Source organism: Myxocyprinus asiaticus, chromosome 33 (assembly GCF_019703515.2).
Source record: "Myxocyprinus asiaticus isolate MX2 ecotype Aquarium Trade chromosome 33, UBuf_Myxa_2, whole genome shotgun sequence".
Classification (NCBI taxonomy): domain Eukaryota; kingdom Metazoa; phylum Chordata; class Actinopteri; order Cypriniformes; family Catostomidae; genus Myxocyprinus; species Myxocyprinus asiaticus.
The window spans coordinates 33,042,624-33,060,969 of record NC_059376.1 but is presented as its reverse complement, the minus strand read 5'-3'; the positions used below and the strand labels follow the sequence as shown (position 1 = coordinate 33,060,969).

At 37.3% G+C, this 18,346-nt stretch overlaps 1 protein-coding gene across 4 annotated transcripts in view; it reads right to left on the bottom strand.

Annotated features, from left to right (window-relative positions):
- LOC127424044 (tetratricopeptide repeat protein 39A-like) overlaps positions 1-18,346 on the bottom strand; it is a 43,041-nt gene that overhangs the window by 4,372 nt on the left and 20,323 nt on the right. For all 4 annotated transcript variants that reach the window (XM_051668835.1, XM_051668836.1, XM_051668839.1 and 1 more), the window contains 11 exons: positions 17,293-17,336; positions 16,991-17,058; positions 16,726-16,790; positions 14,238-14,337; positions 7,444-7,509; positions 7,059-7,167; positions 6,828-6,895; positions 6,012-6,071; positions 2,674-2,835; positions 2,290-2,381; positions 54-174 (listed from right to left, as the gene is read on the bottom strand). In XM_051668835.1, coding sequence (XP_051524795.1) covers positions 54-174; positions 2,290-2,381; positions 2,674-2,835; positions 6,012-6,071; positions 6,828-6,895; positions 7,059-7,167; positions 7,444-7,509; positions 14,238-14,337; positions 16,726-16,790; positions 16,991-17,058; positions 17,293-17,336 — 955 coding nt within the window. The remainder of the gene's footprint in view (positions 1-53; positions 175-2,289; positions 2,382-2,673; positions 2,836-6,011; positions 6,072-6,827; positions 6,896-7,058; positions 7,168-7,443; positions 7,510-14,237; positions 14,338-16,725; positions 16,791-16,990; positions 17,059-17,292; positions 17,337-18,346) is intronic.

Below are 18,346 nucleotides of genomic sequence, written 5' to 3'. Positions count from 1 at the left end.
TTTAAAATTTAGGGTGCTAAACAGTATTATTTTTATTCAGTCCAGGCACTGACCAATGGAGGTGCAGGAAGAGGAATGGGATTGTCTGAGTTGTAGCGTCGAGCTTTTCTGATTGCAAACTTCTCTGTGGGCAATGACTTCCCAGCTATTTTCTGTTTCAGACCTTGAACTTGCCTGAAGGATGCAAAACAGACAGTATTAAAGAACAGCAATAAACAAACACAAAAGTCCATGGCTAAGCACTAAGCACAGCACTATGCCATAAGTCATAAGCGCAAAGTCAGTTGGCATGGCCATGAAGTTTTGGTATTTTCGTGCAAGTACGCGCTATATCTAGGCGCAAGTGGGTTTTTGCTAAATTGCGCATGCAACATGCTAATGGGCTTGGTAAAGTGCAATTTAATTCGGAGGTTCTTCTCTGGTTATTGCAGTATCTGCATCCTATAATATAGTCCATTTCCTGTCAAGCACCAGTGATATAAACAAAAACAGCACATAAATAGGGAGTTGGTAGTGTAAATGGACTGTATGCAATGAATTAGAAGAATAGAAATATGGACACACTCCTTTTATATGCTTAGAAAATGTTATTCTCATCAGGATTTGGATTTACGCTCCGTTAAATGATAGGGAATGTAAGTATTATTAATAATTTTCATCTACTGACACACAATCAAGGCTAGTATTAATAATTATTGTATCATCACGCAATTCACGTCTACCAGTCGATTTTGATGTCGAAAAATTAAAATTGAAACGCGAAAAAATTACACCAAAAATATTTCTAAATTCAAATTACACTACAAATGAAACTAAAATATAATCAAAATAATAAAATGGTCAAAAAACTCTAATACTAAAACTAAGCATTTTATCCTCTAGAACGTCTTTCACCGGCACCTTTTGCAGTGACTTAAAAAAATAACTATGACTATAACAGGTGAAAAAATACCAATACAAATATGACATAATTTGATGTTCCATAATATTTTCAGAGTTTGGACATGAACGTTATTACCACCTGCTGGTAGAGTTTGGATTTTGCACTGAAAACTTTCTTAGGAAAATAGCAAATTAACTTCATTAACCAGCTTCATTAACCAGCGTGATCTCAGGCTTTCTTGAGCCTAAATCGGTATACACTGACCGAATTTTAAAACACTGCCCCTAGAGGCTAAAGCGGTAAGTGTTGTAGAGCATATAAACAAGTGTGACCTCCAATTATATCTGTTGTAAAGATAATTGTTTTCAGCTGTACAGGGTGTAAAATAGCGAAGAGATTTTATTTAGATTTTACTTAATCTACCCCCCAGCCAAAACCCAAACCTAACCATTAGTAGAAACAAAATGCAGTTTTAGGGATAAAAATGCAACCTCCTTATCACGCTCATGATTGTTTATACATACGTGATTACCTCCTCGTTTGAATGGGGACTGAACTGTGGTCTCCCGTGTAACTGATGCAGAGCGCTACCAGTCGCACCATGAGTTGCCGATCCTAGGATACCAGAACTTTCGAAAACAGCATGCCGACTTCCCGTGTGATCATGTTGCAGCCGCAACATACAATGCACCCACAGTTTGCACACATACGCCCACAGTAGCACAAACACTCCCACCAATGCCAACTTGTGCTTTTTGCACTTAGAATTAGCACCCTCACAATAACTGGATAAGTATCACATGGTCGTTGTGAGTAGCGCTGCCCTTTGTGAATTCACGAAAATAGAGCCTTATGTGTCACATTTTGTGTTTTCTTCTGTCACAAAATATTTGGTTAAATGCTGCTGACCATCATTATGTTTCATTATGATTCAGTTATATGAATTATGGTGTTTTCTAGTTTTATAAGTTGTATTTAGCAGGACCGTAACCAACATAGATATGGGGGCGAGTCTGCCCCAATATTTAGATTAATGTACGACTGACATGGGTTTTTCAATGGCGGATTCTAAAACAATTATATTTTGTCCCCTAAATTATAAATATGTGGTTACATCCTTAGTATTTAGCAAACATGTATTAGTTAATGCTGTCACCCTAATTGAGATCCTCATTGTTTTTGTTACAGATAAATACTGTTCTGAATATGAAAATAAACTTTTGATAGTTAGACAACAAAAAAGATATAGCTTCCTCAACACTGTTAATAAAATACTTCAGATGTAAAATATGTTTTTAACATATACTGTAAATGTGACTAACATCTGCACCACTTCACCGCCCAAAACCCAACATTCACACAGACACACACACACACATAAGCACACACCATTCTCTTGCCATTACCTAAACAAAGCCACCTCGTTCTCCCCAAACGGCTGGCATTCCTCACGACTCAGCATGCTGAGGTAAGCACCTTTCATATATGCATATGTGGACTGCAGAAAAAGTGTGTGTGTGAGAGACAGAAAGGGTTTAAAACTGAACTGTAATCAGAAACATCTCCAGAGGATGTTGTATCAGTAGAGCCTTAAATTTAAAGCAAAATCTCCAATTCCACAATTTAAAACATTCAAAAATGGAGTAAACACATTGTAATTAAAATGTGTCTGCTGTGTGATGAGTGACTATTTTTCTTTTGTTTTTATTTTTTGTCGATCAAGTAACCTCTTCATAGCCATTAGATATTTGATCCGTTCAGTAAGAGTTAACTGTATTTTAGGATTTCACCTTAGACCAGGTGTTCTCTTTGCTGAGCAGATCTGCATAGAAGTAGGCCATCTTCCAGTGTCTCTTATAGGTGAAACACCACATGAGCTCCCAGTAACACATGTGATGGAACTGCTTCCAGTTCTGCTGCGCTTCACAGCACTCCTCGAAACGCTTGATAGCCTGTTGTACAAACAAATACAAATCGTTTGCACAAAATATAAAACATTATAGTACAGAATATACAGTATACTGTAGATATTGTATCTACTGTGTATATTTATACAGTATATATGCTATATGTGTGTGTGTGTCTATATATATATATATATATACTGGTGGCCAAAAATTTGGAACAATGTAAGATTTTGCTCTTATGGAAATAAATTGGTACTTTTATTCACCAAAGTGGCATTCAACTGATCACAGTGTATAGTAAGGACATTAATAACGTGAAAAATTACTATTACAATTTGAAAAAAAAATTCTGAAAGTCTTAAACTACTTCAAAAGTGTTGTCATCAAAAAATCCTCCACGTGCAGCAATGACAGCTTTGCAGATTCTTGGCATTCTAACTGTCAGTTTGTCCAGATACTCAGGTGACATTTCACCCCACGCTTCTGTAGCACTTGCCATAGTCTTGTCGGGCACTTCTCATGCACCTTACAGTCTAGCTGATCCCACAAAAGCTCAATGTGCTTAAGATCCATAACACTCTTTTCCAATTATCTGTTGTCCAATGTCTGTGTTTCTTTGCCCACTCTAACCTTTTCTTTTTGTTTTTCTGTTTCAAAAGTGGCTTTTTCTTTGTAATTCTTTCCATAAGGCCTGCACCCCTGAGTCTTCTCTTTACTGTTGTACATGAAACTGGTGTTGAGCGGGTAGAATTCAATGAAGCTGTCAGCTGAGGACATGTGAGGCATCTATTTCTCAAACTAGAGACTCTGATGTACTTATCCTCTTGTTTACTTGTATCTGGCCTTCCACATCTCTTTCTGTCCTTGTTAGAGCCAGTTGTCCTTTGTCTTTGAAGACTGTAGTGTACACCTTTGTATGAAATCTTCAGTTTTTTGGCAATTTCAAGCATTGTATAGCCTTCATTCTTTAAAATAATGATTGACTGACGAGTTTCTGGAGAAAGCTGTTTCTTTTTTGCCATTTTTGACCTAATATTGACCTTAAGACATGCCAGTCTATTGCATACTGTGGCAACTCAAAAACAAACACAAAGACAATGTTAAGCTTCATTTAACCAACCAAATAGCTTTCAGCAGTGTTTGATATAATGGCAAGTGATTTTTCTAGTACCAAATTAACAATTTTGCATGATTACTCAAGGATAAGGTGTTGAAGTGATGGCTGCTGGAATTGGGGCCTGTCTTGATTTGATCAAAAATGCCTTTTTTCAAATAGTGATGGTGCTGTTTTTTACATCAGTAATGTCCTGACTATACTTTGTGATCAGCTGAATGCCACTTTGAATTAAAGTACCAATTTCCTTCCAAAACAGCAAAATCTGTACATTATTTCAAATGAATTTGCAAATGTATTTTGGCTGCCAGTGTATATATATATATATATATATATATATATATATATATATATATATATATATATATACTGTATAGTGACCTGTGCAAAAGTCTTAGGCACATTAAATGTTTTAGAAAAACATCTCACTTAAGATGATCTGCTGCTTTTGTGTGCCAATAGGAAATATCAATTTTAGATTTCATCATTCCCTTTGCAAACAGAACTGAATACAAGTAGAACAAGGAGTTCTGCAACAGATGGTTAGGCACCCACAGAGCACGGATCTCAACATCACTGAGTCAGTCTGGGATTACATGAAGAGACAGAAGCAATTGAGACAGCCTAAGTGCATATAACTGTGGCAAAACAGTGTGTATGTATATATATATATATACAATTGTGCTCAAAAGTTTGCATACCCTGGCAGAAATTGTGAAATTTTGGCATTGATTTTGAAAATATGACTGATCATGCAAATAAACTGTCTTTTATTTAAGGATAGTGATCATATGAAGCCATTTGTTATCACATAGTTGTTTGGCTCCTTTTTAAATCATAATGACAACAGAAATAACCCAAATGGCCCTGATCAAAAGTTTACACACCCTTGAATGTTTGGCCTTGTTACAGACACACAAGGTGACACACACAGGTTTAAATGGCAATTAAAGGTTAATTTCCACACCTGTGGCTTTTTAAATTGCAATTAGTGTCTGTGTATAAATAGTCAATGAGTTTGTTAGCTCTCACGTGGATGCACTGAGCAGGCTAGATACTGAGCCATGGGGAGCAGAAAAGAACTGTCAAAAGACCTGCGTAACAAGGTAATGTAAATTTATAAAGATGGAAAAGGATATAAAAAGATATCCAAAGCCTTGAAAATGCCAGTCAGTACTGTTCAATCACTTATTAAGAAGTGGAAAATTTGGGGATCTCTTGATACCAAGCCAAGGTCAGGCAGACCAAGAAAGAAAAACCCACAGGTAACCTCAGAAGAAATACAGGCTGCTCTGGAAAAAGACGGTGTATTTGTTTCAAGGAGCACAATACGAAGATACTTGAACAAAAATGAGCTGCATGGTCAAGTTGCCAGAAAGAAGCCTTTACTGAGCCAATGCCACAAAAAACAACACCTTGACACACCTCACAGCTTCTGGCACACTGTAATTTGGAGTGACGAGACCAGAACTTTATGGTCACAACCATAAGCACTATGTTTGGAGAGGGGTCAACAAGGCCTATAGTGAAAAGAATACCATCCCCACTGTGAAGCATGGTGATGGCTCACTGATGTTTTGGGGGTGTGTGAGCTCTAAAGGCACGGGGAATCTTATGAAAATTGATGGCAAGGTGAATGCAGACGACCAAAGACTTTGCATGACCTGGAGGCATTTTGCCAAGAGGAATGGGCAGCTATACCACCTGCAAGAATTTGGGGCCTCATAAACAACTATTTCAAAAGACTGCACACTGTCACTGATGCTAAAGGGAGCAATACACAGTTATAAAAACTAAGAGTATGCAGACTTTTGTACAGGGGTCATTTCATTTTTTTCTTTGTTGCCATGTTTTGTTTTATGATTGTGCCATTCTGTTATAACCTACAGTTGAATATGAATCTCATAAGAAATAAAAGAAATGTGTTTTGCCTGCTCACTCATGTTTTCTTTAAAAATGGTACATATATTACCAATTCTCCAAGGGTATGCAAACTTTTGAGCACAACTGTATGTATATGTATAATATATATATATATATATTATGTGTGTGTGTGTGTGGGTGTGGGTGTGTGTATACACAATGTCTAACAGTAAAAATCACTCACAGCTTCCAGGTTTCCTTTAATTACCTCTATTCGACCAGCGAAAAACAGGAAAATGGATCCCTGTGAGACATATGGCAGTTTTCAATCTCTCCTATTTAATATTTAATTCACATTTCACAGGAATACTTGATTCTGATTGGTTAATTGCAGCATTCTGTGGCAAATATTTTTTTGTGTAATGAGTAATGACTGCTATTTTTCCCCTCAGTAACCTCTCCTTTGCATCAGGGTCCTGATCACCCTGTCACCCTGGATTTATTTTGTAACACTAATGACCGGTTAACTGTGAATTATTCCTTATTCATTTAACAGCACTGTAACAGTTTGTGTTGACACTCTTGTCATTAAAAAACTGATTAAATGTTTATTCAGCTGCAGCATGCACTGTTTGCCAATAATTATTCTAGTCCTAATGTAATAAAGTGGTAACACTTCACGATATGGTTCCATTTGTTAACATTAGTTAACATGAACTAAAAATGAACCATACTTTTACGGCATTTAATAATCTTTCTTAATGTTAATTTCAACATATAGTAAAACATTTTTAAAATTGACTGATTAAAAAAGTTGTATTTGGTAACATTCGTTAATGCACTATGAACTAACATGAACTAACAATGAACAATTGTATTTTTATTACCTAACATTAACAAAGATTAATAAATGCTGTAAAAAATATATTGTTAATTGTTAGTTCATGATACCTAATGCATTAACTAATGTTAATGAATGGAACCTCATTGTAAAGTGTTACCAATCAAGCTTTAGAATTTTAACCGAACACTATTGTTTTTGAACATGGTTTTCGAGTACCTTTGGATACATTTTCAGATAAGGCTGCAGAAGTTTTTCTGCATCCTCCACATCTCCCTCTCCAGTGCCTAAAAGACACACACATACAAGCCAAGAAGACACACAATAACACAACATTACTTCTGTTATATGTGCTACAAATGATTTGAAAGTGTGATTGCTCTAATTTTGTTCAGGAGCATTTTCTTCAGTTTATTTTAAGACATTGTGTTACTAGTAAAAATCTCTTACCCAGAATGAAGCTCATGAAGGTGTGGTAGCAAAGTAACAACATGTTACACAAGAAAGACCTAAACGTGTACTCAGCAGAGCCCTCCTGGAGCTGCTGTAGACCAAAATCCTACATACCGAGAGAAAGAGAGAAGGTTATAAAATAACCATATCAAACATGCCCAAAACAGACACATAACACACAGCAAAGTAGATCAGGCTGTTGTTCACACTTAAATGTGTTTTCCTACATTCAAACAAGTATTAAAACACCTGCATGCACCTTGACACAATTTACTGCAAAGACAGACTAATTGAAAAACCATCCAAGCTCAGATTAAGTTTCATTATTTACACGCCAACTGTGAGGACAGCCAAACTAAGCTTAGTTCTACACAATACTCACTTTGTTACCAGAGAAGCCAACAAATTCCAACAATCTGAGAGTCCTTGTTGGCAACAGCGACAGCATCTAGGAATAACACAGGTGAGGGGTTGAGAAAATAGCTTTGTCTCCAATGAATTCAACTCTAGGATTCATGAATATTCAAGGTTTAAGTCTTGTTAGATTTAAGCAGGGACACTAGGATGCATCTAAATGTTAAAAAATCTTAAAAAGAGAAAACATGTGAGAGGAGCCACATGATGCCATGCGAAGGGCAGACGTGTGAGAGACAGCTCTGTGCACTTTGCTAATTTTTTTAAATTATTTTCATGATATAATCCGGTGAAATTCGATACACCCAGTTACACATTTGCTGTTTGAGGTAAACATGGCAAAGAATTCAAAATCCTTGGGCTCTGGAGACAATAAAAGACACTTACGGTTCAAGTTGAAAGCCCAGACAGGCCTGTGGACCGGGGACCCGATTTGGATGGCGCGGCGGGAGAAGGAATCCAGCGTCAACTGTCCAACATGTCGGTGATGTTGACGAAGGTACATGCGGACTTGGAGGATCTCGCTGTAATACGTCGATCGATTACGGCGATGGAAAAAAATTCTCTGAGTTAGTCACAAGAGTGTCAGATGTTGAAAAACGAATCGATTATTTGAAGTCATCAGAGAGGGAATTAGCCGCTAATCCGCCTGCAACCAAAGTTGATTTGGAACGTGTTCTTGAAAAGCTTGAAGATCTTGAGAATAGAAGCCGCAGGAAGAACATTCGAATTGTTGGAATTCCTGAGCATGAGGAGGGCAGAGATATGGTGAAATTCCTAGACAAGCTTTTCCCGAGTCTGCTCGACATAACAGGCCACAAGCTGGCGAGCTCACAGATCTGCTGAGGGAGAAAGGCCCCGATCGATTCTGGCCAAAATTTTGAGATCATCCGATAAAGATCTCGTGTTGCGCCAGGCGAGGAGCAAAGGAAAGCTTTCTTGGAAGAATTACAATATTTTCTTGTTCCCGGACTTTGCGAACTCGACAAGAGAGAAACGCAATCGGTTTAAGGAATGCAAGAAACTCTTACATCAGTGGAAGATCACTTTTGCTCTGATGTTTCTGGCCAGACTGAGAATAAACACCAAGGATGGCATCAAAGTATTTACATGTCCCAATCAGGCAACGTCTTTTATTGAAACAATGGGTGAGTAACCATTGGGTGTTTTTCTTGTGAGTGGATTGACTCACTGTACATACTCTGGCTTTCGGAGGAAGCTGGGCGCCATTTTTGTTTCTTTTTGCGTTGGCTCTGCCGAGCGGCTGGAGTTTGTTTTGATTTGTGGATTAACACTTTTCCTTAAAGAAACTTTAGTATTGACAGAAAATCACTTTTGCAATGAAGTTCCCGGGCAGATTGAGAATAGACACTATGGATGACCGCAAAATATCTACATGCCCACACAAAGGATGTCTTTTATAAAGCTGGCGGACTGTGTAAATCATGGGATATACTTTTATGCGGCCTCCGAGTGAATTGATCCTTGACCATCCGAGGAACTGGGATGCGTGTTTAGTTTCCTTTTGTGCTGGTTCTGCCTAGCGGTTGGAGCTTGTTTTGTTAAATAACACTACTTCGGGACAGTTATGGATGAATCTGTCAGTTCCTTGTGCTTATGCCTCCTGTTGGCTGGAGTATGATTTGTGGAGAATTTTCATGAGACATTGGAATGATTACGTCATCTGCTGCAATCATCAGCTGGCTCACTGAAGATTCGTTTGTCTGTCCGAGGAAAATGAACGGCTTTATATCGGCTGGAATTTGTTTTGTGAAAGAACACACCTTCGAGACAGTTCTGTGAATGAGTCTACACATTCTTTTTGTTTATTCTGCCTATTGGCTGGGGTTTGTTTTACAAAATATTTGATGTTATGTAATTTTGCCTTACAAATTTGTGAGGCAAAATTGAGCAATCCAATGGCAAAGTTGTCGCGGGGTCTCTCGTAGGTGTACATGGACTCTTTGAGTTTAAAGGAATTGACGCCGGTTGGTGCTTTCGTGCGGAGGGTTAATGCGCACGTTTTTCTTTTTTCTGTTTGTTTTGTTCGGGGGGAAGTTTGGGGTTTTATTGTTGCATTAATGTTGAAATGTGGTCTTCATAATTTTGTTTTTGGCACACAATTTATTTTTTCTATTATATCAAAATGTCAAATGTTAATATGAGTGTACAATCGCTCGCCACATGGAATGTGAATGGGTTGGGGCACCCCATAAAAAGAAGGAAGGTTATTTTTTTCTTAAACATAAGAAATATGAAATAGTGTTTCTTCAAGAAACGCATCTTTCCCTGCAGCCAGCTGAAAAATTTGGGAAGATATGGAGTGGACGTGTTGGCTCAAGTAAGAGCAAGGGAGTCATTATATTGGTAAATAAACATTTACAATTCGAATGTCTTAAACAGTTTAATGATAAATTAGGAAGAGTCATTATTGTTTTAGAAGAAATTCAGGGGCAAAGTCTGATTATGGCTAATATTTACGCACGTAACACTGATGATCAGGGCTTTTTTATAGATCTTGAAGGGATGCTGCAAGCTGCTGGCACCCCTCATGATATAATTTTGGGAGGAGACTTTAATCCTTTGATGGACTCAAAGTCCTTGATCATAGTGAAGCAAAAGTGTGAGCCCCCTAAAGCAACATTGACGCTTCACAGGATGTGTAAAAATCTTGGTCTTACAGATATTTGGAGACTTTTCATCAGTCCATAAGATTTATTCTAGAATAGATTTTTTTTTTTAATATCCAAATCCCTCATTTCATCTGTTGTTGATTGCTCAATTGGAAACATTTTAGTCTCGGATCACGCCCTGGTGAGTTTAGAGGTGTTGCCACATATAAAGAAAAAGAAATCATATAGTTGGCGCCTTAATGCATCCTGATTTCCAACAAATGTTAAAGACTGAAATCAGTGTTTATATGGAGACCAACCGGTCCTCGGTATCCTCTGTGGGCATGGCTCGGGAGGCACTTAAGGCAGTTCTTAGGGGTCGGATCATATAGTATGCCTCATTCATCAAAAAATCCAAAGCACGAGAACTCGTGGAGTTGGAAGGAAATATTAAAAGTGCAGAGGCAGAGCTGAAGCGCCGTATGTCACCTGATGGCCTCAGAGAATTGACCCGATTGAAATATAGATATAATACTATTTTGTCGCAGAAAATTGAGTTTTGGTTATTCAGAGCAAGACAGTCATACTTAGAGTCGGGGGACAAAGCAGGGAAGCTTTTGGCTAGATATATAAAGCAGAGAGAGTCTCTTTTTACCTCAGCCATTGATATTAATAATGCCTTTAAAGAGTTCTATCTTGATCTTTATAGTTCCACATCTTCGTCTACTGATGAAGATATTAGAAACATTTTGGAACCATAAGATCTTCCTAAACTGAAGACTGAGCAAAAAACTCTCTTGATTCTGAGATAACCTTGGAGGAGCTTGACGAGGTAATTAAGTCCCTACCTACTGGCAAGGCTCCGGGGCCAGATGGTTTTGCCGCAGAATTTTTTAGATCCTATGCTACAGAACTGGCTCCACTTTTGTTAGAAGTTTATACTGATTCATTAAAGAATGGAAAGCTTCCTCCAACCATGACACAAGCCCGGATCAGTCTGATTCTTAAAAAGGACAAAGATCCAAGCGAGTGTAAAAGTTACCGTCCAATCTCCCTGATCCAACTAGATGTAAAAATGTTGTCAAAAATTTTGGCTAACCGATTAAGTAAGGTTATGACACCTCTTATACATATAGATAAGGTGGGGTTTATTCGGGGCCGCAGCTCTTCTGATAACATCGGGCGTCTCATCAATATCATGTGGTCAGTAGCGAATGATCAGTCTCTGGTCGCTGCCATCTCACTTGACGCAGAGAAGGCGTTTGATATGGTAGAATGGGATTATCTTTTTAAGATTTTGAAAATGTATGGGTTCGGGAGTACATTTATTGGTTGGATTAAGTTACTTTATGGACACCCTGTATCAGCGGTACAAACAAATGGATTAATTTCAGATTATTTTACTTTGGATAGGGGCACTCGGCAGGGTTGTCCTCTTTCCCCATTATTGTTCTGTCTTGCCCTGGAAACATTAGCAGCCACGATATGAAAGGAGGATGATTTTCCAGGGGTGGTTGCGGGAGGTGTGGCGCATAAGCTTCTGCTTTACGCAGATGATATTTTATTATTTGTCTCTGAACCTACTAGATCTATGCCTTGCCTCCCCAGAATTATTAATTCCTTTTCAAAAAGTTCTCAGGATACAAAGTCAATTGGTCTAAATCCGAAGCATTGGCTCTGACAGCTTACTGTCCAGTAACGGCTTTCCAGCTGGGTGCCTTCCAGTGGCCCAAACAGGGCATTAAGTATTTGGGGATTTTATTCCCAGTAAATTTGTCTGATTTAGTTAGTGTTAATTTTGACCCTTTAATAAAACGTTTTTCGAGCGATGTGGGCAGGTGGGCTTCATTACATTTATCGATGATTGGGAAGGTTAATGTTATTAAAATGAATTGTATTCCAAAATTTAACTACCTGCTACAATCTCTCCCTGTAGATGTCCCCCTCTCTTATTTCAAGCAAACTGATCCTTCATTTGGAATGGTAAACGTCCCAGATTGCATTTTAATAAGTTACATAGGCCAATAGACAAAGGTGGGCTAGACCTACCCAAGATTTAGTTTTATTACTATGCATTCAGTCTCAGACATTTGGCTCTTTGGTCATTTCCACCTGAGAGAGCCCCTCCCTGGTTTGTTATTGAACAGGCAGTTCTTGCCCCTATTTCGCCATTACAAAGCATCTCTATCAAACTAATCGGAAAAGTTAAGTTACACCCCATTATTTCGCATTTACACTCGGTATGGACTAAAGTGTCCAGATTGTTTAAATTGGACTCTTATTTAAATGTTGCCTCGAGCATATGGCAGAACCCAAGATTGTGTATTGGCAAGTCCCCTTTCTGCTAGCCAGAGTGGATTGTGAGGGGGGTTGCTACACTCGGTGACCTATATGAAAGTGGTGTGTTGAGATCATTTGAAAACTTGGTCCAACATTTTGGGATCCCCAGACCTCAGTTTTATAGGTATTTACAACTGCGCCACCTGCTTTGTACTATTTTTGGGAGTAGCACACACCCCCCCTAAGGAGACAGATGCTTTAGGAAAGGTGATTGCGGCTTTTGGAAAAGGTCATGAGGAATCAGTGTACTACTCCCAGTTAATTCAGAGTCTGGGGGACGGAGCCTTAACTTCTCTCAAGAGAGTAGGGGAGAAAGATTTCAACTTGGCATTGGAGGAAGGAGTGTGGGCTAAGATTCTTAAAAACGTTAAGTCTGCATCTAGAGATGCAAGGGTGAGTCTTATACAATTCAAAATTTTGCATTGATTTTATTGGACCCCCTCTAGACTGTATAGGTTTGGTCTTAAAGACACACCCACCTGCTGGAGATGCCAATCGGAGGTTGGAGACATGGCCCATGTTTTTTGGTGGAGTGTCGAGATCCAGAAATTCTGGTCGAAGGTTCAGAATTTTGTGTGTGACGTGGTGGGCACTCGGGTTTCGTTTTGCCCCAGATTTTGTGTTCTGGGCGATGGGGCGGTCAACAATGTGGGGGATGGCCATATAGAGAACTGGGTTTTGACCTGTGTGATGATCTCCAGGCAGGTTATTTTGAGGGGTTGGAGGTCAGCTGGTGCGCCCCCATATCCGGAGTGGTGCACGGAGGTGGGGAGGGTGGCAGCTTATGAGGAGGTGTCATCGGGAAGACGGGTGGCTTGGATATGTTTATACGGAAATGGGGCAGGTATTTGGAGTTTTTGGAGGGCTCTCGGGTAGGATGTTGAGAGAGTAGTGTAATATAGTTAGTATGATTATTATGTGTGTGTTTGTATGTATGTATATATGTATGTGTATATATATGTGTATGTATGTATGTTTGTATATGTATGTATATACACTACTGGTCAAAAGTTTTGAAACACTTGACTGAAATGTTTCTCATGATCTTAAAAATCTTTTGATCTGAAGGCGTATGCTTAAATGTTTGAAATTAGTTTTGTAGACAAAAATATAATTGCGCCACCATATTAATTTATTTCATTATAAAACTAAAATTTAATTTTAAAAAAAAGTTTTTGAAATTGATGACTTGGACCAAATAATAAAGAAAAGCAGCCAATAAATGCCCAACATAGATGGGAACTCCTTCAATACTGTTTAAAAAGCATCCCAGGGTGATACCTCAAGAAGTTGGTTGAGAAAATGTCAAGAGTACATGTCTGCAAATTATAGGCAAAGGGTGACTACTTTGAAGATGCTAAAATATAACACAGTTTTGATTTATTTGGGATTTTGTTCAGTCACAACATAATTCTCACAGTTCTATTTATGTTATTCCATAGTTTTGATGACTTTACTATTATTCTAAAATGTGAAGAAGAAAAAAATTATAATAAAGAATGAGTAAGTGTTTTAAAACTTTTGACCGGTAGTGCATATATGTATATTTTTTTATATATATTTATATATGTGTGTCTGTTTGATTTTTATTTCTATATATTTACTTATGTTTGACCACAGGGTTGTTTTTTGGGGGGACGGGGTTGGAGAGGGGGGTTGTGGGGTTTAAATGTTGATTTTATATATATATATATATATATATATATATATATATTTTTTTTTTTTTTTGCATTTCATTGTTATTGTATGATTTAATAAAAAAATGTTAATTACAAAAAAGAGAAAACATGTAACGTCATAATGCACTCACCAGATTAAAGGCCCCAACACCAAGCTTAACACCTCCTTCAAAATGACCATGATTGTCACCATGAACATAACCTGAGGACTTCAGGACTGTATGTAGCTCCCTAAAATGCAAACACACACACACATGAGAACATAATGCAAGAGTTAAACATAGCCACACTAAGACTGGCTGCAAAAGTCATTTCCAAATCAAATTTGATCAGAAAAGTCTGAAAACATTCAAACACAAATCTGAAGTGATCCTCTTATGTATAACAATCAGGGTTGGGGAGTAACGGAATACATGTAACGGGATTACGTATTTAAAATACAAAATATAAGTAACTGTATTCCACTACAGTTACAATGTAAATAATTGGTAATTAGAATACAGTTACATTCAAAAAGTACTTTGATTACTGAAGAGATTACTTTGCATTTTATTGTCATTTGTTTCATTTAATATTTAGTCCTTTCAGATGGAAAACATTTATACATATAAATGATGAGATCTAAAGTGCATTTGAACAGCAGTGAAACACTTTCTTATGATGTTACATTCATACGAGCAGACAGAGAAGTAAGTTTGAAGTAAGTTTGAAGTAAGTTTGGAGCAGAAGAAATAGAAATAAACCTTGTGTAAATTGTCAGCTTTACGCTAAGCTAAAATGCTATTTCTAGCCATTTTACATGTATGTTACCAAGCATGTTTTTTATCAAGAAAATTCACGTTGTATCATAATTTCTTTTATTCTAGTAAGACTTTTGATATTAGGGCAAAAAATCGTATTCTTGATATTTTTGTATTGTTTTCCTGTAAAAATATCTAAAAATCCTTAAAACAAGATCAGTTTGATTTATCTTGTTTTAGAAACAACACTGCATAAGATATTTAGGTTTTTCAGAGAATGTACATTTAACATTACTTACTGTACTGGCAGAGTTTTTATAGTCAAAACAAGTGAAAATATCTACCAGTGCTGAAAAAGTAATCCAAAGTATTTAGAATACGTTACTGACCTTGAGTAATCTAACGAAATACGTTACAAATTACATTTTACAGCATGTATTCTGTAATCTGTAGTGGAATACATTTCAAAAGTAACCTTCCCAACCCTGATAATAATAAATTTTTCAAATGTAAAAATCAAAACCTTAGGTTACATATTTTGATTTGTATTCTGTGAATATATTAATTTTATTTTGAGTATGTGAATTAGGTCATTTATGAATCATATTTTGTAAATGAATTTTGAGACTATTCTGACCCCATATATATTAACTAATATTTTGACTTAATAAAACCAATTTATTTAGATGTTACCACATGAAGCACATTTTTAGGCTACCTGACAAGACATTTTTTAAAGTAAGACTTAAAAGGAATAGTTCACCCAAAAATGAAAATTGTTGTGGCCAGAACTTTAAAGTTCCAAAAAGCACATAAATGCAGCATAAAAGTAATCCATACGACTCCAGTGGAAGTCTTCAGAAGCGATGATAGGTGTGGGTGAAAAACAGATCAATATTTAAGTACTGTAAATCTCCACTTTCAACTTTACATTTACAGTTGCATTTACAGTACATTTATTCATTGAGCAGATCCTTTAATCCAAAATGACTTACAAAATGAGGAAGGATTCTTGTTGTTTCTCACCCACACCTATCATATCACTTTTAAAGACATGGATTTAACCACTGGAGTCATATGGATTACTATTATGTAATAAAATGAGTCAATGAGTCAGTGATGACAGAATTTCCATTTTTGGGTGAACTACTCCTTTAAAGCATTATCTGAGCCATTTATGAACCATTTCTATCCTCACATTTCTATATTGTGACATTTTGGGGTAATCCAGTCATATTAAACAATATATCTTACTTGAATAAAGCCAAGTAATTTACCAAATGAAGCACATTTTAGTATATCTTATACTATTTTTTTACAGTTAGATTTACATTAATGCATTATTTGGCCCATTTATGAATCATTTCTATCCTCACAAGCCAGTTTTAAGAATTTTTATTTTACAATTGTGACTTTTTAAGAAATTTGGCCCATATACGTATTCTATGGAGACTGAAAAAAATGTCAACCTAAAAATCTGCTTCATGTGGTAACATCAAAATTAACTAGTTTTATTTAAGCCAAAAATATTATTTAACATAACATAGAATCAACCTGAATACATTTCAAACCAACAAATCTAAATATATGCTTTAGATCAGGCAGAAACAGCTCTTTAAGGTAGCAACAGCAGGTTACCACTTTTTAAAGTGTATACATACACACACACAAATGTACAAGGCTTTAGTAATGTTTTTATTATTATAATTATAATTTATAAATGCCTTTGTAAATGGTTTGCATTAATTGAGGTATTTTCTAATCAACATGTTGCTTTGCTTAGTCATAAAAAAAATATTGAGGTGCACCATTTATAAAAGCTCATCCGCATTAAACGGTTGAGGTGAGACTGTGCAGAGGACAAACCATTAGATCTTACTTGTATATCTGATAGCTGTTCCTCACTTTCATCCCTCCCTTTATGAAGCTGATCATATTTTCATCCTGCAAAATAGATATGAAGGTAGAAAAACGTAGACATTAACCACAGTCTGATATTTAGGCTAAAACATGTGAATCTCAGATAATCAACTTAACTTGATCCTCAGTAATACATTTCACTCACACAAACAGCAACAGGTCAAAGTAGGTTTTCAATCAGCAGCATAAGGACATATAAGGTCAAGAAGACCACTGGAACCCACCTGAAGGAAAGTGAGTGCTGCTCTCTGGAGGAGGCATTCAGCATAGCACACTTCAGCATGGAGCTCCTCTGGGGAGGACACAAAGGTTATTACAGTTTCAGTGTATCTATTGATATGGCATGGTGGGAGCACATCACATGGCCTCTTCAAAAAAATAAACAGTATCACCATAGCAACAAGAAGCCATAAATAACAAGCATATACTACATCTCAAAGTATATCCATATCTCAAAGACTTAATTGTTTATCAATGCACACTTACTTTCAAGGCAAGATTTGGTGAAATATGTATAGACACAAACCTTCTGTGGAGTTTTTGCTGTTGAAGGAAGACTTTTTACGGTATCTGTAATGACAAACACAGCCCTGTCAGTCCTACTAGACAACACAATGGTCCATCAGTACAGGTTACTTGATTACACACACTGTTGGCACATTTAGAGGTACCAGGACTCAGTTACAGTCCTAGACTGTGAAAGCTTGTCCCACTTCAGCAGACAAACCTACTCTAGACCCAAAATAAAAAATACAGCTTGATTCATTGTGTCCCTCATGCCACATAAATAGAGCAGTTGTACCTAAAGAGGACATAATGGCTGTCTGGTTTCTGTCTATTCAAGAAAATGGATTCCCATCTGAGACAAACATCCATTATTCTGATTTGGTTTTTTCTTCAGTTAAATTGTCACAAAGACAGACATGCAGATAAATGCAGGAGGGCTAATATATGTAGTCCACATATACACTGCAAAGTTTTGTGAATGATTTCCTTCCCCCTCTCTACTCTATATAAATCTCCACTTTCATTTCTACATTCTTCTTCTTTTGTTTTTTGGTGGTTCACATTCTTCGTGCATATCGCCACCTACTGGACAAGGAGGATAATTTATTTATTTATTTATCCCCTTTTCGCCCTAATTTGGAATACCCAATTCCCACTACTTGGTAGGTCCTCGTTGTGGCGCGGTTACTCAATCTCAATCCGGGTGGTGGAGGACAAGTCTCAATTGCCTTCGCTTCTGAGACAGTCAATCCGTGCATCTTATCACGATGCCCATAGTGCATGACACCGCAGAGACTCCCAGCACGTGGAGGCTCATGCTACTCTCCGCGATCCACGCACAACTTACCACGTGCCCCATTGAGAACGAGAACCACTAATCATGACCACGAGAAATTTACCCCATGTGACTTTACCCTCCCTAGTAACCGGGCCAATTTTGTTGCTTAGGAGACCTGGCTGGAGTCACTCAGCACACCCTGGATTCGAACTCGTGACTCCAGGGGTGGTAGTCAACGTCAATACTCACTGAGCTACCCATGCCCCTAGAGAGGAGAATTTATAGTGAAAAAAGA